Source organism: Triturus cristatus, chromosome 2_2 (genome assembly GCF_964204655.1).
Source record: "Triturus cristatus chromosome 2_2, aTriCri1.1, whole genome shotgun sequence".
In the NCBI taxonomy this organism is placed as follows: domain Eukaryota; kingdom Metazoa; phylum Chordata; class Amphibia; order Caudata; family Salamandridae; genus Triturus; species Triturus cristatus.
The window spans coordinates 1047918155-1047944787 of record NC_140582.1 but is presented as its reverse complement, the minus strand read 5'-3'; the positions used below and the strand labels follow the sequence as shown (position 1 = coordinate 1047944787).

At 46.1% G+C, this 26633-nt stretch overlaps 1 protein-coding gene across 2 annotated transcripts in view; it reads left to right on the top strand.

Annotated features, from left to right (window-relative positions):
• CFAP99 (cilia and flagella associated protein 99) overlaps positions 1 to 26633 on the top strand; it is a 545884-nt gene that overhangs the window by 455439 nt on the left and 63812 nt on the right. For both annotated transcript variants that reach the window (XM_085643346.1, XM_085643347.1), the window contains exons 9-11: positions 1898 to 1981; positions 8118 to 8206; positions 25984 to 26188. In XM_085643346.1, the coding sequence (XP_085499472.1) occupies positions 1898 to 1981; positions 8118 to 8206; positions 25984 to 26188 (378 nt within the window). The remainder of the gene's footprint in view (positions 1 to 1897; positions 1982 to 8117; positions 8207 to 25983; positions 26189 to 26633) is intronic.

The following is a 26633-nucleotide window of genomic DNA, read 5'->3' as shown; positions in this document are numbered from 1 at the left end:
GGGAACCCGGCAGTACTCCGCTGTTGTCCTAAGGTATCAGCCAATTTTACGATCGCGGCCTCCTGGGTCTGACTTTGGTCTGTGAGCGATTTCTGCAAGGTGGCTCGATCCTCCTCTGCTACAGCCAGGAACTTTTCCATACACCGTTCTAGTTTCTCTTGGCTTTCTGCCATCTTCCTCATAGTTGCCTCCATTTCCCCCGATCCCACTTCTGACACCAGATGTGAGAGGGATGGGCGGAAAACAAAGCTAGGAGGCTTCAAAGAGGGTTGAATGATGGCGTCATTTATTTTCACCCAGTTACAGGAATGTCAACCTATGCACAGCACAGGAAAAGGCAGGCGGCAACAAGGTTTCCTAATCCGGGTAGGTGTCAGGACTGTCCGGTGGGCGCTTGGTTCGGGTTCTTCTTCGAACGTGGTGGTACAGCCCCTGGCCACAGGATCCAAAACAAAGAGAAGAAAACACGGTCACTGCACTTGTCCTGTATGGCTCTAAGTTGAGTCACCACTTTATATAGGGGCCACCACCGTTTACTTAGTGCTCTCTTTTATCTGGTGAAAGGGTTACAGCTGGGTTCTATCCAGAACTGGTTGTGAGGTTCAGCAGGGGTGGTTTATCGTGCCACTAAGCCCTCCCCCCAAGAGAGTTCTCTTTTAAAGTTGGGAGCTAGGTATACCCAAACTGCTAGCACACTTGAAATGATAGCGTATAAAGGTGAGGGGTGATAGGGGTGTGACGGGATGGAAAGAAAACAATGGTGAATTTACACTCCCCGTTCCCTCCCGGTTACGGCACAGAAACCCACCCCCTCCCTCTCTCTAAGTTCCGATCCCTGCCCCAACCCACGTACCGCGGGGGCCGCAACTCTCCTGAGCTACGGCGGCGTGAAAGCGTTGTCCGGGGGTGTCCACCAGTCCTCGGTCCACTGCTCCCCTTCGCTGGCTTCGTTCTCTGCCCCTTTGTTGGGTGGCGACTCGTCTGCTTCTCGTCCTCGTTCCGGGTCCTCGTCTGCTTCTCGTCCTCGTTCCGGGTCCTCGTCTGCTTCTCGTCCTCGTTCCGGGTCCTCGTCTGCTTCTCGTCCTCGTTCCTCCGTGGTGCCTCTCTCGGTTCGTACGTCCTCCCGTCTCATGAACTCGCACACCTCGGCGTCTTCCGGGTTCTCCTCTTCTACAGGAGACCCCGCCTCCGCTCTTGGCGTTCTGTTCTCCCATAGGCTGATGTCTTGACAGGGTGGTTCGTCATCCTGCAGAGGGGAAGGACCGAAGTGTATTAACTCCTTCCATGCCTTGCCGTGGTTAGCCCCGTCCTCCGTCTCACAAGGGCGTTACAGGGCTCAAGGCAGAGACATAGCATGTGATTAAAGGGGAAGCACATTTCAAAGGGCGAAAGTGGACTGTTACTGCATTTTGATGTAGTGTTTATAAAGAATTGCATGCATGGAGAAGGACTTTTGCCTTGTTTTTTTTTTTTTTTGCAATAGTTTGTCTCCAGTCTGATGGTGCCCTGGCTGCATATGTGCCAAGAGACACCAGACGTAGTGAGCGCCTTGGCCTGATAGACAGAGCTGGCATCTGTGATGGCTTTGTAGGTGGTGTAGCTGGTTTTAAAGATGGTACCGGTTGGCAAGGAGAGTCAATGGAGTTCCATATAGGTGAGGGTAATTTGGCCATATTGCTTCAGGCTCTTGATGAGCATGCTACTGTTAAGGGGTGCCAGTGTGGAGTCAGGGAGGCCGTGGAGCAAAGCATTAATAGTGCTAAAAATTAATATTTTTTTTTAGTCAGCGGGCTGTGGTTTGTGTATCTTTGTGAAAAGCAATAAAACAATAACATTTGTTTATTTAAAAAATATATATTTAACATTGCTCTAAAATGTATTTTTCTAATACTGATAGCGTGTGATCTCTGAAATTATGAAGGAGGAAGAAAACAAACTATCATTCAATGCACCAAAAGCTCGTCCTGTCCCTACAGTGAAGGTGAGTGGATCTTCTATTGGTAAATTGTGATCCGTCAACAATTATGACACAATTGGGTATTTGAAACCCACCCATTTGTTACTTGCTGATTAATATGAAGGAATAATTACTGAATTTCATTGTGTTTGTACGTAGTTTATACACAAGGTAAGGTGACTATAAATGTACTCTATTTCAGATATTCATTTTCTGTATGTAGCACATAATGTGTATTCGAATGCAGTCATTTCAATCTTGTATTTCTGTAACTCCACCTGTTTTTACTTCATTCCATGACCTCTCATTGGTGCGCACCTTTCTGGTAGGTGTGTTCTGCATGAAGCACACACAACACCCTAGAGTTATGCCTCATTGTCTTGCAACAGTTTTGGCCTTATCTTCTCGGCCAGCTTGGCTTCAGGATCATCACTAGAGCCATCCTTTGTTTTACAGTTTGTTTTCCTTTGTGCCATCATCATTATTTTTCAAGACTCCTCTGTTTCATGCTCCTGCCATTGCTACCACAGCTGTGGTGGGTCCCATTCTACTCCTCAGGGTAGATCCTACCAACCAGAAATCTCATCTCTACATGCTGGCCCTGCTGTAAGGCTAGCACCCAAATATGTATTTGCCTTTGTTGCTTTCCGTGTTATGTGGCACTGCTTCCATGTGGTGTCCTTCTGTAACTTGTGTTGCTGTCAAAGCAGACAAGCTTCAAGAAGATCTTCCACGTTTCATGAAAGAGAAGACGACTCCCTATGTCCAGCTCTTCCCATTTATGCTCATCTGATTGGTTAGAAGGGTTTCGTGAAGGCACCTCAGATCAGGTCTGAACTCTCCTTTTATGTCTCTAGTCTTTCCCTTTTGTTCTGGGTATTCTGCCACAGAACATTTAGTGCCCATATTTTAGTCAAATGGTCTTTTATTGGTGTTTGCTTTCTACACCATTGGTCTTTAGTTCTTATTTTTTCTTTCCTAATCTCTTCTCCTATAATCCACCCCGTTATCTACTCCTGCTCGCGGTCTGCTGGTCAAGGGTTCTGCCATGGGTGCACGCTCAGTGCAGTGATCAGCTTCCTATAGCCATGCAGTTGAATAAAAATAAGATCATAGTGGTTGGGGCAGTGCTATCTATGCCATCAAAGGTATCCTATTGTATTATGTGCCAGACGTTTTCCTACTCAATGAGGAGATGCAACGGGAGCTAGTGGCACAGAAAGCACTTGTAGATAAGTAAAAATGCCCATGAATAACCTGCTGTACTCTTGTCCTCGATTCCTCATACGTTTTAGGTCTGTCTTAGTTAACACACTGTCTAGATCCCATTCACATTTTCCGCCAGATCCCAACTGATCTGTAGTGGTATTGATGCCCATCTATGCGCCTACCCATGGATGTCAGACAGTTGATATATGTTTGTCACCCGTCCTTTCCAGGTGGCCTACAAAACATTAGTTGTTAGCAAGAAGAAGAGGTGGTAGGTGGTCTTGGTGTTCAAGTAATGCATTAAAAGCTTTTTTGAGGGTGCAGAGGCACTGGGGGCATAGGTATTTGGGGTAGGTATGTGTTAAGTCTTGCATCTTTCTGACCTAAAGCATCTGAAACTTAGTGGTGATGCAGCTCGAGGGTCTGGGTGGAGAAATACTTGTGTGATTAATGTGAATGATTTTAATGATTCATTTACTAAAAATTGAAACAACAGACACAATAAAACCAGATAAAATTCATGAAGAAAATAAGAGATAAAATTAAAATTCTTAATTTAAATCAGGGCAGTATTTTGATGGCTTGTAGGTGATTGGTATTAATATATACATTATTTTGGTTACTGTGAGCTGAGGCTGTGCATTTTAATTGAGTATAATAAATGTTTCATTTATAAACTTGCCAAACCGGGCTAGGTTCGCACGATTAGTCCAGCATGATATGCTGTGATGGCCAGGGGACAAAGCATTCTGGGCCTTGTGGTGTAAGAGGTGCTGTCCTTACACAGCCCCACAAGGAAATGGATTCAGACCCCCCTGTGTTGGTATCTGGGAGTATGTTGGTGGGATTGGGTCAATCTGTCCAGCTATTTGGCCCTCTATATCTTAGAGGCTGTAGATGTGGCCATGATCGCAGGATGGCCTTAGCATGCCCAACTAGCCTATCAAAACCCAGGGGCAGTGCAGAAGCCAGGGTGATACAGGAGCAATGTACTCTGTGTGCCTGACTGTAGATCATACCTACTTTGCAATACAGAAATACATTAAGATTGGAAATAAAATAACAAACATCAAATACTTAAAACAAAACTAATACTGAAAAAGACAAAATCAAGAAAGTAAACTACCCAAATGAAAGTAAACTATTTAAATGCATCCATTTATGTATGAATTAAACATCTGTTACTTGTGACAGTAGGGGAAGCAGTGGACATATTGCCACCTGCAGATCAGAAAAAGCAAAGTATTTTCTAGTAAATTCAAAGTCCATCATTTACAAAAATGAGATTAAACACAAAATAATTTCTGACAATTAGCAAAATAATGACTATAGAAGTGGCCGCATAGGAGTCTAGAGGAGTTCTAATTCTCTCCCTAAAAAATATTCCTCTTTAAAAATGGGGTGTCCTCAAACAAACCATTGTGGCAAAAGCCAATAAATAACCAAGGAATGAAAAAGCACCTCCTTGCTGCAAACGAGAAGATCATAGTCTCCTAGGGAGAAAGTACAGGTCTAGGTATGAAACTATTGTGTATTTCTGAGCTAAGTTATTGACACGTAGGATAACAATTTAATAAATGTTACATTTTCACAATTTTTTAGCCTTCAGTAGTTTTGATCAAACAAACTTCTTAATGTAAACTTTTTCAACTTTAAAGTGTTTAACGTTAATTTTCAAAATGCGTGGACTGATGTAATGAAATAATAAATTCACACCAACCTGCGTATTGTTAAATATGAATTTATGGTGTGTGAAGGCTTGTACTCAACTGACCTAGGACTCATTGAACACTATTCACAAATGTAAATTTATACATGTGGATTTACTACAAGTAAATTTACTCTTCGATTTTTAAGTAACTTTACTACTTTTGGCTGTTCCCATTTGCGATTTAAAGTTACTAAAAAATGTAGAATTCCATGCCCCCACCCCCTGAATACAAAGGTTGGAGCCTAATTTACAGTTTTAAAGATAATACATGTAGCTTTTCACAGGTAGGCAAGCTCGATCTCATCCTCAGAAGCAGAGCTCTCCCTATGGTAAAATATACAGAAAAGTTTGTTAAACTTAGAAAAATAAATAGTGAAAATATTTTTAATTTAAATATGAAGGTAAATTAATTTCAAACATTTTTTATAGTATTATTCACTTAATTTTGAACTAAATATTTAATGATTTTGAATAAACGAAATTAAATTAAACTTATTTTTCCTAAGATTGCCATAAAAGCAATCCCACCTAAAGATCTAAAGTATAATATGCACATTTATATATTATCTAGTAAAAAAGTATTGAAAGTTATGCATAGAATTAATTTAATTATTAAAAAAAAAAAGAAAATTGCATTAAGTTAATTTGAAAAACGATTTTTAACATATTTCATAATAAACAAACAATTATGTTAATTTATATTTACGTTTTAACATTAAATGTATAATTTTTTTAAATTTAATAGCTCCAGTGGGCTTTTATTTTAAGTCCTTGCTCTATGGGTGTTGCAGTACCAGTTGTTTGCCATGTGTGGTGCAAGAGTTACTCCAGCTCTGAGCAGGAATACATTTATTATAATTTGGATTCTTTTTAGCTGTGGTAACTGCAGGGCTGTGGTTCGTGAATAGCAATGGACTTATTCATTTGTTGGTGGGTGCATGTTCCTCCCTAAGCCCCTCCTTAACCCTCTCTTAAGCCCTGGTTAGTCCTCCCTTAAGCTCTTCCATTTACTATTAAGGGGCGATTCCGATCCGGGTCGGAAAGCACTCCGACCGAGTCGGATCCGGAGTGTTTTCCGACCAAGCCTAACCCCTACAGTCTGACCGCGCGAGTACGATGCGCACGTATGCTGTCGGACTCGGTTCGATCGGACTCCCATAGAAGTCAATGGAGCCAGTTGTACGACGCGTACATGCGCTCCCATTGACTGAATGGGTACGTCTCAAACAAGTGCGCCCCCTACAGTGGCTACGCATCGGTGCCATCCGCACCGTACATGCCTGTGTTGGGGAGACCCATAGGTCTACCCTTGTGTCCGAGTCGTAGGGCTGCGGGTGTCACGGGGTCCAACGCAGACCCCCGAAGTCCGACTCCTGGAGCTTTTGCGAGCCGGACACTCCGGCTCGCACAGGCTGTCCGACGCGTGCATCGTACTGGCTCGGTTGTAAATCGCATCCATTGCACGCCACGGTTAGCTTCGTACTTGCTCGCTCGTACAGCTGTACGAGTCGGCCGGAAAACACGCGTACGGCTTGTAGTTTTTCCGGCCGGATCGCGTTCGGTGCTCTTCCGACCCGGATCGGAATCGGCCCCTAAGTATTTTCCATTTGCCAGCCACTCCCCCGTCCCTCCATTTACTACTAAAACGTATACCTACCTGTGCGTAGTTCTCTGTAGTCGGACGGAGAGCTCCACACATAAAAGATAGGGGAGGCAGAGGCAGAGGCATAGACCTTTGCATGTAGGTTAGTGAATAACATTTTGTAGTACGTTAGTAGTACTAATAAATCTACTGCAAACTGCAGTTTGTGAATAGACCCCATTGTGATCTCTTGTTGAGCGACTATTCCAGGCACCTTGGTTGCTGCACGGTGAGGGGACATGAGGTGAAATTTGAGGACCATAGGCATAGTGCCGTTAAGGTGTGGACAACCTGCTCAGTCCTACCTCAACACAGTGGGGGGGTTCACGTGGCCTCCTTCCTCCCAGTAGCCTCTTATCTCTCCAGGCTGACCCTTCAGTTGCTTACGTCCTCCCTATTCTCCACTGTCCAGAAGATGTGTTACTATATCAATTGTCCATGCTGTCCTCTCCCTCCATTGGACCTTACACATTCGTCCTCTTGTTGTTAAGGCCACAACAACCACAAAAAGGTTTTCAGTATAGTACAGTGATTTCAAATTAGGCTAGGCACACTTTCCACATACACATCCTCATACGAGTGTGGCGAAATCAACCCGTCTCTGCAATGACACGCACCAGAGTAGAGGCATGCACCCTAGCCAGATGCTTGCCACCATCTTCACCATAATAAAGCCCCCACACCACCCACTGCAACAGAATGCCTGCTCCCTCACATGAACATGTGTGTGAATGTGCATCTTCACCTAGGCAGGGTGTGTGTCAATTTATACTTTTATCAGGGTGGCACGTAGGTATGTATATCCCTTTGTCCCGCTATACTTTTCTTATTGTTGTCCAGCAGTATTATTGTGTCTCCTGCCATGTTAGCGAGATAGGGTATTGGGCTCTAGAAGTAGCAGAACTCCAGCTGAGGCAGTTGGAGTGTCGGAGGATGGTAGCTCCACATAGCTCCGAAACCAATTCTACAGTAATAGATCTGGGACCTCTTTGGTGCAATGCTGCTCCTATAAAAGAATTGTCCTCATTACAAAAACACTGTCAATCACAAACGTAATGATGACGATTGGCAATGATTTTAACAGAGAAATTAAGCATGGGTTAGAAAGTGCAACTTAACTAAGTTGTGCATTTATTTAAACAATTTTATAATTGAACAGTTTGGAAAAATGTGCCCTACATCTATCAATTTAAAGTGGGACAGAAATGTTCCAAACGTATGACAGATGCAGTGATTCTCCTGCAACTGAAAATACATTGATTTAGAGTTGTAGCAGTTGAAGGAAATTCCACTCTACCAACAATTGTTACCACTAACAATTGGATGTATTTGTTGACAAGTCTGGAGTTGAACTCAATGTATTTGAAGCAGTAAAGCCTCACAGTATCGGCAGATTCATCTCCAAAGATTTGTCCTAAAAACGTGATGGAATGCCAGAAAATGGTACATACAAGAACCCTACCAAAAATAAAGAAAGGACTTCCATTTACGATACAGTGAAAGGTCTTTCATTCACCTATACAGCAGTAAATGAATATACATTTTATAGGAATCACTTGCACAATTGTGAACATAGTATCTACCTCTCTTTGCAACAGGTTGACAATATACCGGTCCGATTGAATGCCACGGCCATCTTGCGAGAGGGAGCCCTCTACCAGCGCAAAGTGGATCAAGAACTTCAGAAGTACGTACATATTGATATTGTACATGCCTGTCAATGCCTGATTAATCTGACAGATAGTTCACCTCACTGCAAGATTTGACTTGGCTGATGGAATAGTGATCATAAAAACATTTATTTTTGTGTGTATATATATCTGTATCTATCTATCTATCTATCTATCTATCTATCTATCTATCTATCTATCTATCTATCTATCTATCTATCTATCTATCTATCTATCTATCTATCTATCTATCTATCTATCTATCTATCTATCTATATATATATATATATATATCCTCCACGTTAGGCTCAAAGTCGCCGGATTTCTGGCACGTCTCAGCGGTGCAACTTCCATGGTGAAGCCAACTATGATCAAGGTCTCAGACATTTAAGTATTTCTATAGAATTCTTTGACTGCGTGATAGTCCTTCGAGAACAGGTGCTCATCTTACCATTTAATGCAAGGGTTATCCATGGGGACTCATATTGCCATGATGGACTCTGGAACCATTGGGAGCCTTTAGACCTCAGTGTAAAATTAATGTAATTCTTCTGCAACATTTTACTGTGTTTTGTGCCCAATTTTCACTTGTTATTCAAAATGAACATAATAGACACAAACAGTCTCAGTGCTCATTTTGTGGAAACATCCTTTACCATTCAGTCTTTTCCACGCATGTCTTTACCCCACATGCCTTTACTGCGCATGTTTTTACTACACAGATGTCTTGCTGTATGGGTGGGCAGTGGTAAAGGGAAGTAAGGGTAAATTTGGGGTTTAGGGTTGCGTAGTGGTAAAGAAATAAAGGGTAATTTCAGGGTGTAGGGGTGAACAGTGGTAAAAGGAGGTAAGGGTAATTTTAGGCCTAGTGGTGCGTAGTGGTGAAGTAAGGCTACGGTAAATTTAGGGTTAGGGTTAGATAGTGGGAAAAGGAGGTAAGGATACATTTATGGTTTAGGGGTGGGTTGTGGTAAAGGGGGTAAAGTTAATTTAGGGATTTAGGGGTGACTAGTGGTAAAGGAAGGTGTGGATAATTTGAGGGTTTAGGGGTGGGTATTAGTAAAGGGAGGTAATTTTCAGGGTTTAGGGGTGTTTAGTGATAAAGGGAGGTATGGGTGTTTTTATGATTTGGGGTGGGTAGTGTTAATCAATTAATCGATCAATCAATCAGGAATTTATAAAGCGCGCTACTCACCCGTGAGGGTCTCAAGGCGCTGGGAGTGGGGAGGTGCAGATCAGGGTCAGTCGAAGAGCCAGGAGAAGGCTCTTCCACCTGCTCTGGTTCTGCAGATGCGTGGGGTTTCTGCCAGGGCGAGGCCGGTGGAGCGGAGGTTCCTTTTGGGTACGTAGAAGAAAACTCTTTCTTTGAGGCATTTGGGTGTGATGTTGTGGAGGGATTTGTATGAGTGGGTGAATAGTTTGAAGGTTACTCTCTTCTTGATGGGGAGCCATTGGAGGTCTCGTAGGTTCTGAGTCATGTATTTGTGTCGTGGGGTTCCAAGGACGAGTCTGGCTGCGGTGTTCCGGATGGTTTGGAGCTTGTGTAGCAGGGCTTTGTTGATTCCGATGTAGAGGGCTTTGCCGTAGTCCAGTCTGCTGGTTATGAGTGCATGGGTGGCGGTTTTTCTGTTATCGGGGGGGATCCACTTGAAGGTCTTGCGCAGGATGCGGAGGGTGTTGAAGCAGGTGGAGGCGACGGCTTTGATCTGGCGGGTCAAGGTGAGGGAGGAGTCTAGAATGATGCTGAGGTTAATTGAAGGTTAGTAAATTAAAAACATCAGGGGCATTGAGGAGGTCCCCCAAAAAAAGAAAATTGTTAATGAAATGTTAATTGTAGGGTTTAGGGGTGGGTGCTGGTAAAGGGAGGTATGGGTAATGTTAGGGTTTAGGGGTGGGTAGTGGTAAATTCAGATTAGGAGTACATTTTTAAAAGGGGGGTTGTGTGGGTTTTTCCCAAAATAAGAAAAAAATTTAATTCAATATAAAATGAGAATTATATATCACATCGCAAAATGAGGGATGACTGACAATATAATGCATGCTTTTACCATGCATGCCTATTCCAAGCAGCCTTTGCCATGCATGCTTTTACATACGTGATAAAAAATAAAACATTTCTACTTTTGCTTAAATTAGATGGACTGCGAGGTTTCAGAAGTGGGCCTAATGTGTAGTGTGACTAAGGGCCTTATTACGACTGAGGCAGTCCTCCTGTGCCAGTGCCATCGCTCCGCCCGCAGGACCACCAAAGCCGTGGTGAGCCCACCTGCCGGATTCGCAGTTGAATCCAGGTTATTATTTGGCAGCACCTGCTGATTCTTGACTGAAAATGAACACCCCCACGTTTTGAACCAAGCTATTGTTGCCTTTGCCTCCCTGGTATCTAGCATTATTGGGTTTTCAGTGGTGCTCTATAACTCCTGTGAGGACCTAGGAAGCAGCATACAGTTTGTGGGAAACTTGACTAGAGTGTCTGGATCTTAGTCCTCACTTTGAGCATTATTTTATATTCCAGGAAATTTAGGAGATTTATAAGGCGCTGGGGTCTTGTTATATTATGCCAACATACACGGCCCCTGTGGAAAGTTGACCTCAATATGGTAAATCAGATCGGAATTGGGCACTTATGTAGTCAGTGCCAGGGCAAGAAATTGAGGCTGTTCCTATGAACTTATAATATACAATTACTTGTTATTGTGCACCAAAACAAATGTATGTGTTTTTTGCTAAATGATCAGATAGATGTGCTTGCTGTGAGCCCACGTAAGATGCCATTTACACTTTGCATTAATACATTTCAGACTTTACAACGCAGGTCTTTACCCTGCATACTTTATCCTGAGGGCATTACAAGGTGTTGACCTTTACAACAGGTTGTAATGCTACCCACAAACTTACCCTGCAATGCACTTCTCCAGATACCCTCTTTTTAAAGCCTTTAACATCTTTACCTCTACCCTCCACAGAACACTCAAAACCCCTTAACTCCCTTTACCTCTATAAACCCTGTAACCCTAAAAATACTTACCTTCCTTTATCTCTACCCTCCATTACCTTTACCCATCCCTTAACTCATACCTATCCCTTAATCCTTAATTTCAATTATTTGTAAATGACATATTAATTATGTTATTTAAAAAATAAATACTTATCTGCATGGTAAAGTAGAACCAGGTAAAGTACTAAAAAGGGCTCATCAATGTACTTACCAGTGTGTTAATGTCCTGCTAGGTAAAGACCGCTGAGTAAATACTGCATACCAGTATCAATCTTTCACTCAATTAACGCCCTTTGAAACTGTCGAAAAGATGGCTTTCTTGTTAGTTTGCTTAGGTTTACCAACTAGATGGCAAGAACATTTAAGAGGGTCACAATGGAGGCTTTCCACTGTATGTTTTAAAGGGTATCTCACGGCAGGGCAACAGTTGAAGGCTTTGCTTATTGTAATTTAATGGAGGACTTCTAATGTAAACTGATGAGATACGTCTCGAGGCCGAAAGATATAAGATCTGATTAGTTCTATTTTCTGATTGGCAATACTACCCGAGATAGGGTGTCCAAGAAAGGCACTGTTGGTGAGGTTATTTCCAGTTGGAGCAACTAATACCATTTGATAAAAAGACTGGTGTTTTATTGCGGCATTACTATGTCAAATTTCAGCTAATTGATGTATCTTTCAATTTATGTTATCAAGTATGTGTAACTTCTAAAGTGCACTTTCTGTGCTATACTACATGCTCTCAGACTTTGCTATTTGAAATACATCTCTACATTCCAGATCACTATTGTACTATTGCCTACTTTGGAATCTATCCCAAATTGTTAACTGAATGAATATATTTAAAATTCAAGTCTTGGTATGGAAATGCTGCCACTTCGGGTCATGCATCTTCTTCCTCCATGCATAACATCCCTTTCTATTTTAACCCCTTCGCTTCTAGGGCTTTTCCTCCCCGTGCTAAGCCTTATTTTGGCTATTTGGGGTAGTTCGCGCTTAGGCCCCTGTAACTTTTTGACCACATGAGATATCCACGCCAGATTTGCGTCCTTTTCTTCTAACATCATGGGGATTCTAAAGGCACACAGAGTTTGTGGAATCCCCAGGAAGGGGACCCATAAATTTGCCAAAATACAGCTAAATTATTTTTATTTTTTGAAAAATGGGAAAAAAGTGCTGCAAATAAAAGCGTCTGGTTTTTTCACTGCAAATGGTTTCAACAAAGGGTTTGTGGGGCTGAAATCAGCATTTCTCCAGCTTTCAGGGACTGACAGACTTTTGTCAGAAAACCAACATTTGTTACACAGTTTTGGCATTTTACTGGGACATGGCCTATATTTGCTATTTTATGTGCTTTCAACCTTCTTCCAGTTAATGGTAGAAATGGGTATGAAAAAAATAATTGATCCTCGAAAGCTGTAATTTTCAGAAAAGTAGACAAAATTCGGAATTTAGCAAGGGGTAATTTGTGTAGATCCTTCAAAGTTTCTTTATAGAAACTAACAGTTGAAAATAGGGAAAATTGAAAATGAGTTGAAGAAAACAGCCATTTGTGCCAACGTTTTCACCTGTAACTTCTTCTAATTGGGGGGTGTGGCTTGGCACGCGGCGAGATGGCAGCACTGTAGTGCGGCTCCGCCGGTCGCCACAATAATTCGCTGATTTATCCTGTGCTGCTGGAGCCCTTCCGCAAGCCCGACGCGGCGAAACCAACTGTGAGCACCCAGAGACCGCCCTGGCTGCGATAATAACTGTGCGTGGCTATCCTGTTGCCTCGACTCGAGCCGATCCCCGGAGACTGCGCCCGAGCAAAATGGCGGTGGACTGCGGAGGAGAACGACTGTAGGGGCACGACGGCAACCACGGGACATCGGCCGCGCTGTGTCGTCTGCACTCTACTGCCGCTGGGGAGCTGGGAGACCCCCGTTGGGGAACCGGGACTGTTCCACTCTGCTTCTGTGCCGTTGCCGAGTGCGGGGGTTGGTGGCTGCGGCTGGCTCCTCTGCTGGGAGCGGGCTGTACGCGAGCGCCCGGCTCGTGAGGGTGCGCTAAGCCGCGCAGTGAGGATCGACCGCCGGGGCCCAGCGAGGGAGCGCCCAGAGGACTTAGCTGGCGGCGTTATCGAGGTGAGAGGCCAGAGAGGGAATATCAGTAACGTGATTCCCCCCCACAGTTAATCTTTTGAACGTTGGTGCTCGGGGGCTGCATTGCGCGCCTGAGACCCCGTGGGTTGCCTGGAGCCAGCTGTTGTCGTTCCCCAGTGACTGTTGCTCATTAGTTGCTCCCCGAATTTCTCTCAAACATAAAGTGCAGGACATTGGTGGCGGCGTATTCTCCGTAGGAGGCTGGGTGCTTTTCCAGAGACGAAGATACTGAGATCGGATCGGCTGGTGCCATCTGGAGCTGCTGGGAGTGCGGCGCTAGATTTCCTAGTGGGGGGGTAGCTGACTACAGCGCGTCTGGGGCAGCACTGGCCTCGAGACCATTGAGTGTGCACGCCTGATAGTGGGGATAGTGGAAGTAAGTGGACTCTGCTTGGCGACTGCATGCCCATAGCCGCGACTCCTGGGTGCGCTGCGGCGCTTCAGGCCCTGGCGGACTGACTGTAGATCGCGCTGGGGCAGCAGGCTGTGCCCGGAGGGTGGACTACGTGCGCTGCCTCTCTGAACTGTAAATTTGTAGTCACTTCATGAGTTTGCTGTTCTTGCGGACTACCAGGCTGCACAACACAACAAAAACGACAGGTAAAAACAGACAAAGCTTTATACTTTAAAACAAAAACATGGGGAAACCTGACAAGCACCAACCTCGTCTAAACTTTGAATCGTGCAAGACTAGCAAAGTGGCGCAGAGTGTACCATCGGACTCGGAGATGGACGCGACTGAGCAGGTCCCTACAGTGCTGGAGAAGACATTGGAGGCGATTCAGACTAGCTTGCAATCTATAGACGGCAAGATCGAGGCGCTTATTGGCCGCATGGACAGCATATCAGCTAAATTAGATAAGCAGGTGGCGCGGTTGGGGGCAGCGGAGCAAAGGATCTCGGATGCAGAAGATGGTTTACAGCACGTGGCAGCTGAAACAACAGACATTGAAAAAATACTGGCGCTAATCAAAGATAAGAATGAGGATATCGAAGCGCGCTCGAGGCGCAACAATATACACATCCTAGGTTTGCCGGAATCAACAAATGTAGGGCGGCTAGATGAATACATTGAAACTCTCCTGCGGGAAGTATGTGGGCCGGAAACCCTCTCCAATATGCTGGTGGTGGAGCGTGCGCATAGATCTCTGGCGGCGCGCCCGCGTCTGGGTGTTCCGCCGCGACCCATTATTGCGCGGCTTCTCAACTATCGAGACAGGGATGCGGTGCTACGTGTGGCACGCCAGAAGGGGAAGCTATACTATCAAGGGAATGAACTCTCGCTCTATCCGGACTTTACAGCTTCGGTCCAGGCCGCGAGAAAAGAGTTCCAAGGAGTAAAGAAAGTGCTGATGCAGGAGCAAGTGCCGTACGCTATGCTGTATCCTGCACATTTGCGAATTGGTGAGAATAGCACGGCGAAGATTTTTAATAATCCGAAACTGGCTATGGACTATGTACGGACTCTGCAGCACCAGAAACAGGCACCGGGACATACTTCTGATGTAAGTAGTACTTATGTATTATGTGTTCTGTTTGGTTTCTATCCTTCCCTGTTCTCCTGGATTACGGACTTGTGGAGGTATGGACGATTGCATGTTTACTTAATGGTAACTGGAAACACCCTAATTGCTCAACATTTATCGCATAAGGTAAATAACGATGTATGTGATGGTAACCACGAGGTCTATCTCACTCAATGCTAACTTCTCTCTTTCGGGACTTTTGGTCTATCGCCCCCCTGGCCCCTCGGCAGATTTCAAAGTAGCCATCATAGAAGCCGTCCATGTTTTGGCCACTAGAACAGCCAACTTCAGCCTTATTGGTGATCTAAATATTCATTTTGACCATCCTTTAGACTCGGACGTCAGCTCCTTGATTGCTGATTTCGAAGCCTGCCAACTAAAACAATTGGTACTGGGATCCACTCACTTGGCAGGCCATCTACTGGATCCTGTCTTCTCCAATATTCCCTCCCTCCAGGTCAAACCCCCCAGCCCGGTCTGCTGGTCAGACCACTACCTTGTAACCATTCTCCTCCCTCAGCTTGGGGCCTCGCCCAGAGTCACGTCTAGGGCCACTTTCAAACGCAGTTGGCACAAACTTAAGCTGGAGGATTTGCTGGCCCTTCTGACTTCCTGCCCTCCCACTTTTGATAACTCCGACCCAGAACAAGCCTATAACGTTATCTGTGAGTGGATATATGCGGCATTAGACTTCCTCATTCCGGCTAAATGGTCTAAAGGCCGTGATTCCGGCTCTAATCCCTGGTACACAGATTCCCTCGCCACTATGCGGACTGTTTGTAAACAATGCGAACGTGCGTGGAGGAGGAATTACTGTCCCTTAGTGAAAAAACAGTATCAGGCTGCTATCAAAAGCTACCATAAAGCCATACAGCTAGCGCGCACCGCCTTGTTTACCAATCAGATAGCATCTAGCAACAACCCTACAAAATGCATATTTAAGATCCTTAGTGACCTGAAAAAGAGGAAAGATCCACCCACCTCTAACATCACCTCCGGAAAACAATGCGAGGAACTTGCTACTTACTTCATTCAAAAAGTTGAAAACATTTAGAAAACTTTCTCCAACTGCGCCTGGATTTCAGAGTGCCCTTCAACCCCTTCTACGTATCCCACTCTGGAGATCATTCCCTCCATCTCACAGGAGGGGTTCCTTGCTCTCAGCACCAAAGTTAAATTGGGATCTCCTCTTGACCCCTTGAGACCTGCTCAATTCAGAGAGTGCCTCTCCGCTCTCCTCACTCCCTTACTTTCGACCATTAACTCTTCATTCAGCAAGGCACTGGTCCCCACATCTTGGAAACAAGCCAAGGTGCTTCCGCTGCTAAAAAAACCTCTTTTGGATCCTACTAAGCCCGAAAATTTCCGTCCAATATCCCTCTTGCCCTGGGTGGCTAAAGTGGCGGAGGCACATGTCAATAAGGTCCTCTCTGACTTTCTAAACAATAACTTGATCTTAGACCGGTCTCAGAATGGATTCCAGGCTGGGCACAGCACTGAAACAGCACTCCTAGCGGTGAGTGAACATCTGCGCTCCATCCTAGACGAAGGTCAAACAGCGGCACTCGTACTACTCGATCTGAGTGCCGCGTTTGACACAGTCTCCCATCGGATCCTTCTGCGTCGGCTAGAAGAAGTAGGAGTAAAAGAGCTTGCCCTCGAATGGTTCCGCTCCTTCCTGTCAGATAGATCTTTTCAGGTTTTTGCTCCACCTTTTGCTTCTTCCATCAAACCCATTGAGCAGGGGGTTCCATAGGGCTCGGCCTTAAGCCCGGCTCTGTTTAACCTTTATGTTCAGCCCCTGGCATCAGTCGCTCGCTTCCATGGTCTTTCCTTGGTTTCCTATGCGGACGACACCCAGCTGATGGTGGCTCTCTCGGATGACCATGCTAATGATGCCTCCCAATTTCGGACAGGCCTCGAGGCGGTTGCGGGGTGGTTGACGGACTCCAGTTAAACGCCAGCAAATCCGAGGTCTTATTGGTGGGCAGGGATAGGGGGCTCTGGAACACTCAATGGTGGCCTTCGTCTCTGGGCCCTGCCCCTTCCCCCAAGCTGGTGGTAAAGAACCTCGGGTGTCTATTCGATTCTACCCTGAGTTTTCAAGCACACACCAAGAAAATTGCAGGCACCTGCTTCGGTCTGCTACGTGGCTTAAGGCCCATCCTCCGGTTCTTCGATTCGACCACACGCCAACTCATAGTCCAGGCTACTATCCTCTCCAGACTTGATTATGCTAACTCCTTGCTGTTGGGCACCAATAAGGCGGAATTGAACCGTCTTCAGCGCGTCCAGAATACAGCGGCACGTGCCATACTTGGTCTTTCAAGATCATGTTCTGGGCCTGGGGCTGTTCGCCGCCTCCATTGGCTCCCTATTTCTAAAAGGGTTGACTTCAAGTCCCTATGTCTTACCTTTAAAATTCTCCAGCTCTGCACACTTGAGATCTTGTCGGGCCTGATCACTCCTTACATCCCCAGCCGCATGCTGCGTTCTTCCGAACTGATTCTGGCTTCTGTCCCCAGAGTCAAGCGATCCAGAGCTGGCGGCAAGTCCTTTCGTCTCCTTGCGGCTAAGCTGTGGAACTCCCTCCCTTTAAAGATCCGCAGTCTAGAGTGTCTGATATCTTTTCGTAAAGCTATCAAAACTTTTCTTTTTCCCACAGCCTAACTGTATCTCGCCTGGAAACTGCTATCAGCGCCGGGACGCCCCTTCGTTGGGGAAGCTGCGCGCTCTATAAATGGTTTTAACATAACATAACATATCTGCAGTGTGTGGTTGCAGGCGAAGGAGTGGCTTCCAGTGGGAAAGCACAGGAGGGCGCCGCGCTGGCACTCACTGTAGTACACTATGCGATACTGTGTGGGAGGGTGTTCCGTTGGTCCAGTTTGCTGTCGCTGAATGAAGATCAGGCGGGAGCTCTGGGTATCTAGATAGTGTTAAGGTCAATATGTTCGTTGAGGGCGCGGGAGGGTATACCAGTGGCGGTATAATTGTTGGCGGCCCTCTCCCTCCAATAAGGGAGAGAGAAGTGCGCCACTATGACTCCCCCCCCATGGAAATACCCCATCTTGATTTGGAGGTGCGAAGTTTTTTGTTTGATGGGGCAGTTACAGTAGGGATTGTCTTTGGCGTATTGGGGTTGCCAAAGTGGGAGGGGGGAGGGGGAGGGCACTGGCCTCTTGTTGGGGTTGTTAAGATGTTGCACGCAAATGAAACAGACATGGATCAGTCCAGGTTGCTGGGATGCTTGTCAATGCCGGTGATCAAGTGCAGATGTGCGCGGGGCAGCAGTGACAATGGGTGAGAGATACAACTGTGTAACATGGAATATCTGCGGACTAAACACTCCCAAAAAAGTTAGACAAGTACCAGCGCACCTAGATAAGCATAAAATTCATATTGCTCTGTTGCAGGAAACGCATTTGTCCACGCAGAGAGAGACCGATGTTGCACGAAAGTGGGCAGGGTACCGATTAGCGTCTTCATTTTCCTCATACGCCAGGGGGGTACTCATTCTGATAAAGAAAGGTATACCATTCTCCCCAATACGGTCACAGACTGACAGCGACGGCCGATGGGCCCTAGTGCAGGGCAAGTTGGGAAATACACTGATTACACTTATGAATGTATATGGTCCGGTGGTGGATGTGCCGCAACCTTATGTACAACTGCTGGGAGTGCCCCGAACGTGGCCGGAGGCAGCGACACTATGGGGGGGTGATTTCAATACGCACCTCGACCCGATCCTTGATAAGTCCAATCCACAAGGGGCACGTACAGTAAGAGTTGCGCAGTGTGTGCGTAATGCTATGGTGGAAATGGGCTTTGTAGATGTATGGAGGTTGTGTAACGCTGCTGAGAGAGTGGGTACACATGTGACACCATTGCATCAAAGTTGGTCCAGATTAGATTATTGGTTACTGAATGAAGGTGCTAACGGATGGACTATAAATGTGTACAATTTACCACGCACGCTTTCAGATCATAACCCAATAATGCTAGAAATCCAAATACCAACTAATACGCACTTTCCATTTACCTGGAGATTCAGAGCTGAGGTGTTACTAGATCCTATTTATGACGACACCATAAAGCAGGCAATCACACAATATTTCGCACAGAATGTGGGGTCAGTGGATAGTCCCGCTATCTTGTGGGAGGCATTCAAGGTCACAATCCGGGGGGGTTTGTATGAGCACCACTTCAGGGATTCTGAGGGACCTTAGAAGTCAGTTGTCGAAGATTGAAGCGCAGTTGAGTGAACTTGAGGCGCAATATATTGCAGATCCGGCGACCACTCCTCTTGACAAGCTTCATGCTTTGTTAAAAGAGTATGATGAATTAGCGAGCACCGAGATACGCTACAAGTCAAGGCGACAGGTGGCTAGAGCCTATGGTGAGGCTGGGCGCCCAGGTAGAAGGCTTGCTGAGACCATTCGATTTAGAACTAACTATCATCATATTCATAAGATAGTAGATGGCAACGGGGTGGAACACTATCAACCTCAGGACATAGTGGAACAGTTTAGAATTTTTTATGGCGAACTATACGCCTCTAGGGGCACATGTGATGACGAGGCTCTGTCCGAATATCTGGAGGGAGTCGCGTGTGTGTGGCTTGCAGATGGACACCGTGAATACCTCGGATGGCCTATAGAGGAGTCAGATATTAAGGAGGCCCTTAAATCCCTACCTAATAACAAGGCCCCTGGCCCAGATGGGCTCACTTCGGAATTTTATAAACAATATATGGACATCGTCGCCCCATATCTCTTAGAGGTGTATGCGGAAACGCATGAGTCAGGGATCCTGCCACCGTCACTCCGACAGGCGCTTATTGTCACACTTTTAAAAAAAGATAAGGACCCGACAATGTGCGAATCGTATCGCCCCTTGTCATTGATAAACCTAGATACTAAAATTCTGGCGAAAATATTGGCTATTAGACTACAACCGTTGCTCCCAGTCATGGTGCTTCCAGATCAGGCTGGTTTCGTCCTGGGACGTTCCACCTCCAATAACCTTTGCACGATATTCACCATGTATCACATTCTGAACCCTGACCTCCAGGCTGCTGCGGTCATGCTTGATGCCGCTAAGGCCTTTGATTCCATTGAATGGGGATAAATGTTTCATATACTGAGGAGAATGGGTCTTCCAAAGGTTTTCCTACGCTGGCTGCAAATACTTTATACAGACACCTCGGCGAGAGTGAGAGTTGGTGGCCTTACTTCAGACCCTCTCCGTATAGACCGAGGCACCAGACAGGGGTGCCCACTGTCACCTCTCCTGTTTGCTCTTGTGCTTGAGCCACTTGCCTGTATACTACGTCAGCGTCACAGGCAGACAGCGCTTAACTTTAATCAACGGCCGGCTGGGATATCTATGTACGCTGACGATATGGTCCTTTTTAGGTCTCGCCTGCGAACGCAGCGCGAAGCGCTGCTTTCGGCGAGATCTATTGTTGCTGACTTGCCTCGGAAGTGGGACAGGAGATGTGCACGCGCAGGCTTGTGGCGGATTTGAGTTGGTGTACGCGCTTACAGCCACGCGGCGTGCACATCTCCTGTCCCCCTTCCCTCGCAAGCCAGCATGCAGTTTCGCTTTCGATTGCCATTAACCCCATGGTCCCCTCCACAGGCCCGTGATTTCCGCTTCAAGAACAAGAACGTCTGGATACCTGCCCCCACAAACCAGCCCTCCCGCGGACGGAGCTCAGGCAAGAGCGCAGCTTCTGCCCCCCACCCCCATTCCTCGCCGCCTCACCTCTGGGGGCAGACTGGTCGCGGTGCTCTGCCGGTTGTTGTTGGTTCTCCGGCGGCGCTGCTCTCCAGGCCCGAGCAGAAGAGCTCGGCCATACGGACCTCCATGGCGTGGCTCCGACCCCCGGACTCCCCGCCCCCCACCCGGCAGCAGCGGCTCAGTTCCGCAGGCCCGGCAGCAGCGGCTCAGTTCCGCAGGCCCTCTCCTTCCCGGGTGGCACCCCCCTGCCCAGTGACCCCTGCACCACGCCCACGTGACCCAGACTCTGCTCGGGCCCTGCCTCCCTCCCCTGCAGGGTATAGAGCGCCCCTGCCCGTGGTAAAGACGAGGCTCGCTTGACGCATAGCTCCTGCTGCCGCCGCCTATGGGCGCCATGAACCCGTCCGCTTCATCCGTCGAGGTGTTAATCCGTTCAGCGAGCTGCTAATGAGCAAGGGGCGAGGTGTAATGTGCCAGGAAGCGGGCCTGCCTGACCCCAGCGTGCAGTTAATGCCTGTAATGAAATAAGTGGCGGGAGGGGCCCGGGTGCGCTCAAATGATGCCCATTTGTTACAGGAGCCAGGGTCCCTCCGTGAAATGTCACCTCAGGTCTGCGCACCCGGCCTCCCGGGTCCGAGGCGCTCTCTACGAGTCAGTAGCGCCTGGATGTAAGCGCCTCCGGCGGCCGGCGAGGCTTCTGGGCGCAGAACGCTGCCTTCATTGAACCACCGCAATCTCAGAGGCGCTAAACCTGCCCGTGCATGTGCCGAGCCGGGAACGCGTTGGACATGTGTGGAGATTGCTTTTTGTCATATGTGCGTAAAGTGCCGGCTGGAGGCTCACTTTTGGCTTTTACAAGGAGGTCCCCCCTGGAAACCGGAGCCGATAAATAAAGGCATTTTAGAATGAAAGCACAGGCGGGGGGGCGTTGTGCTCGATATGTCACATCAGGGGCGGGGCTGGTGCAGGGGCCTGTAGACCATGGTCGAGGGGGCCTGCTGCACCCCAAGATTAGCTGTGTTCCAACACCAAGGGGTCCGGGGCCTGCTGGCAATAAAACCCCATGGCGCGCTTGCTGGGGACTGAATGTGCACTGGGTTCCGGCTAATCATGTTCCCAGTGCCTGTGTTCATTCCCAAAACATCAAAGGATACTTGTTTTTTTTTTTGTTTGTTTTTTTTTTTTTACTTTAATGAGCACAGCGCTATACAAAGCAATAGGTGTTGCTTTTGGTATAGTAAATAACAATGGCAAAAGGCATTGACGTTTACAATGCCAATAGCTCCAAAACTCGCAGTTGCGAGACCTATTGCATTGTAAATGCTTGTTATACGGGAGCCGCAGACCCACCTATCGCAGGTGCTGCAAGAGTACATTAGGTTTGGTCTGTTTTCTGGCCTCATGATCAATTGGGAAAAATCAGTGATTATTCCATTAACATTATGTACGCGTCCCCCCTCCCTTAGAATATCGTTTGATCTGGACGACTGAACCAGTCAAATAATCAGGTGTTTGGGTGCATCGAGACCCTGAGGTGGTTCTCAAGGAGAATTACGGCAGAGCACTGCATCAATTGGAAGAGCAGGTGGAGAGGTGGGTGCATCTCCCTTTGTCTCTGGCAGATAGGGTTGCAGTGCTCAAAATGGTAGCCCTGCCTCGTTTCTTGTATTTGTTCTGTAACATTCCACTTCCTTTAACCAGACATTTCTTTGCCACGGTCAGGACACAACTTTTAAAATTAGTGTGGGGAGGGAAACAGGTGAGAATCAGCTGGGCCACTTTGACGCTTCCGTTCGCCAGGGGGGGGTTTGGTGTACCCGATCTATATATTTATTATTTATGTGCGCAGGCTCAATACGCCTATTATTGGTATTGGTCACATGACTTTACCCCTCACTTGGCGGTGGAGGATGGGGATGCACATCCCATACCCCTGTCAGGTATACTTACTCATGTAAAAAGGGGCACGCCTAAGCAAGAGAATAACTCAATAGATGCGACGGTGGGAGCGTGGCAGGCGATTGGTCAGATGGCAGGAAAACTCCCTATATATGCGCCGGCATTGCCGCTCGCAGGACATGCGGCATTGTCTGTAATGCAGGAGACTGGTCCTATCAGGGCGTTAAAAGAAGTAGGAATAACGCATATGCGCGACGTGTACTCAGAGGGCAAGTGCGTGATAGATACTGAAGTGGAGTTCATCAGCAATCCCACGCCGCTATTCATATACACTCAACACCGCCTAAGGTGCACCTTAAAAAGTCACTATCCGGAGTTCCCGTCCGAACCGCCGACTCTCCTCTCTCTGCAGTTGCTGCTGGTAGTTCCCTCAAAGAAGAAATTAATTACAAAGCTGTATAAATCAATACAGGAGGAGACACTGATGGGGGTGGATAGCAGCCTGGAGCGCTGGAATTCCGCGTTAGAAACCCCTTTAACAGTGAAAGACTGGGAACAAATACGCACCCTGACAGGGACACTCTCGCCCAATGGCAATTTGCGAATTATACATCTGAAATTTTACACCAGGTATACTATACTCCTCTCAAATTGTACAAAATGGGACTCCGAGACTCAGCGCAGTGTAGGAGATGTGGGCGCGGCGACGCGGACTTCTGCCATCTTGCGTGGGATTGCGTAGCAGTGTACACATATTGGAAAGAGATACTCAGTCATATACATAAGATGACAGGCGCTGAGATACAGTGCACGCCGACGGGATGCTTGCTTTGCTACGTACCACAGTTAAAGGGGGTGTTGGGCAGATTTTTACGTGTTGCTCTTTTGGTAGCCAAAAGGCGAGTTGCTATGACCTGGGAGGGTCACCTCAGTCCTCGGATAGCAGACTGGATTAAAGATTTAATATATTGCAGGGAAACTCTTGCAATCTACACAGAGGAGCTACCTGCTACATCTAGGCCTAAGGATATTTGAGAGCCGCTTAGGCAATATTTGCTGGCTAATGCCACTACTGATGCTACCTTATCTTAAAATACTTATTGAGGGTTGCTCTGTACACGGTGCCTGTAAAATCTGGCTGCACGGCAATTATTAGACTGTAGATGGAGGATTAGATGTGTACTGTCAAACACTTGCATTGGGCTTGCATCTATCACCTGGGATTGTTTTCATTCTCTCTGGAATTATGCGCCCTGCGAGGCGAAAATGTGTGCTGTTATCATTGACTTATTTTGAAATTCAATAAAAAGATTTATAAAACAAAAAAAAACTTCTTCTAATTATGACAGATGTTTGAAAGCAATATACCGTTACATCCACTGGATCTTTCTGGTTTTGGGGATATATAAGACTTGTAGGTTCACCAAGCCCCCGACGAACCCAGAGCCAATAACTGAGCAGCGTCTTGCAATGGTTTTTTAATTGTGTACCGGGTATATAGCAGTTCATTTGGGAAATATATACAATGAAAAATCGGTATGAAAGACACATGTATTTCTGAAATTGGAACAAAAAATAGAGTTTAGAAACAGTAGCTATTTGCACATTTCCAAATTTGTGAGTACTCATACTACCATGAGAATTATAAGACATTTTTCAGAGTGACTTCTTTTTTACACATTGTCTTTCATTTGAAAGGCAGAAATTCATCGAAAGTCAATAGGTAATAACAGTTACTTTACAATTCTGTGTTACCCTAATTGGTACCTCACTTGTGTGGGTAGGCCTAGTGCCCGCGACAGGAAACGGCTCAAAATGCAAAGGTGACACACTTCATTTTTACAGTGAAAACTGACCCTTTTTTTGCAAAGTGCATAGCTGTAGATTTTGAACCCTAGCTCTGCCGGCACCTAGGGAAACCTAGCAAACCTATACATTTTTTAAAACTAGACACCCAGGGAAATCCAGGATGGGGTGACTTGTCTGGCTCTCACCAGGTTCTGTTACCCAGAATCCCTTGCAAACCTCAAACTTTGTAAAAAGAAAAACATTTTCCTCACATTTCTGTGGTGGAACGTTCTGGAATCTGCGTGGATCCCCTAAATTCCACCCACCCCGCATTCTCCAAAGTCTTCAGAGAAAATGGTACCTCACTTGTGTGGGTAGGCCTAGTGCCCGCGACAGGAAACGGCTCAAAACGCAATGTGGACACACTTTATTTTTACAGTGAAAACTGACCCTTTTTTTACAAAGTGCATAGCTGTAGATTTTGAACACTAGCTATGCTGGCACCTAGGGAAACCTAGCAAACCTATACATTTTTGAAAACTAGACACCCAGGGGAATCCATGATGGGGTGACTTGTAAGGCTCTCACCAGGTTCTGTTACCCAGAATCCAATGCAAACCTCAAACTTTGTAAAACAAACACATTTTCCTAACATTTCTGTGGTGGAAAGTTCTGGAATCTGCGTGGATCCACAAACTGCCACGCACCCCGCATTCCCCAAAGTCTTCTGAGAAAAATGGTGCCTCACGTGTGGGTAGGACTAGTGCCCACGACAGGAAACAGCCCAAATCGCAACAGGACACACCACATTTTCACAGTGAAAACTGACCCTTTTTTGGCAAAGTGCCTAGCTGTAGATTTTGAACCCTAGCTCTGCTGGCACCTAGAAAAACCTAGCAATCCTTTTTTTTTTAATTATCCACAGTATCAAAAACATGATAAATACATATACAAATACAGATAGGTCAAAAAACTAGGCATAAAAGCAATTCATTTCATTCAATTATACCTAAAATCCTTACGCTGGATTACATTCAAATTTGCCTTCAACAATTCATGTGATCTATCATTGCCCGCCATACATAAATACCGAAAAACCTAGCAATCCTATACATTTTTGAAAACTAGACACCCAGGGGAATCTAGGATGGGGTGACTTGTCTGGCTCTCAACAGGTTCTGTTACCCAGAACCCCTTGCAAACCTCAAACTTTGTAAAAAAAAACCACATTTTTCTCACATTTCTGTGGTGGAAAGTTCTGGGATCTGCGTGGATCCACAAAATTCCACCCACCCCGCATTCCCCAAAGGCTTCAGAGAAAAATGGTACCTCATTTGTGTGGGGATGAGCAAATGCTAATTTGCTAGGGTAAAATGTCACCCTTCTGGAATAGGTAAACCAGTGAGTAGAATTTTGCCATAAGTTATATGTAGGAGCACAAAAACCTTTTTAAATTTGGCTGTTATATTCATGAGACATTGAAAGCTTTGGGTTCTATTCTTTAAATTTTTACTTGCATGAATCCTCTGTCAATTCCTATTAAAGGGCAGTAGTACACATAAAAGAGGATTAACCGCCTGCCTTAAATCACCCATTTTACCCTCTTCATGTTTATTTACTAATTTCTAATAGGTTGGCAGGTTGTTGCGGAAGAAGCAGTTGACTCCCCTAATGCTTCATTCTTTCTTTCTCAGAATTGAAAACCTGATTGATGGAGCGCGCGACTCCTCTGAGTTTCTGGCGTGGCAGAAGCAAATGCGGGAAAAAGACCTGGAAAATCAGCTGGCAGAGATCGAGTGCAGGCGCCTGGAAGGCAAGCTGAGCCACGAAGAGGCGCTCCTGGCCCGGCAGAACGTCATTCAGGAGAACCGGAAGAAGGCCGAGTTAAAGAAAGAGGAGGTAACGCATCATTGGAGCGCGCGCACCTGACGCAGCCCTCCATCATGACAGGTTTCATCAGAGGCGCGTGACACGCTGCATAAAAGCAGACTGGGGAAGATTCATCATTGCTGTAAAAACATCAGGAACTGCTTTTCAGTTCAGCAAAATTGAATTACATTCCGCACCTATGATTTATATATTGCGGCCTCAGCTTTATTGTGGAGGGAAAAAATGAAAGGATCTTTTTTCTCTGCAAGCATTGTGAACGTCTTGTTCCTGTTAGTAGCAGGTGTTCCCATATCATCACTTTATACTGGAAATTGCTGCATTAAAATAACAATTCTGCTCTTATGAGCTTCTATGTACCACTGAACATTTGCCTTGATAATCCTTTCCCTGTGACATCACCACTGTCAGATTATATATAAATTTAAGGGACAGTTGTCATCTGATTTCATTTGAC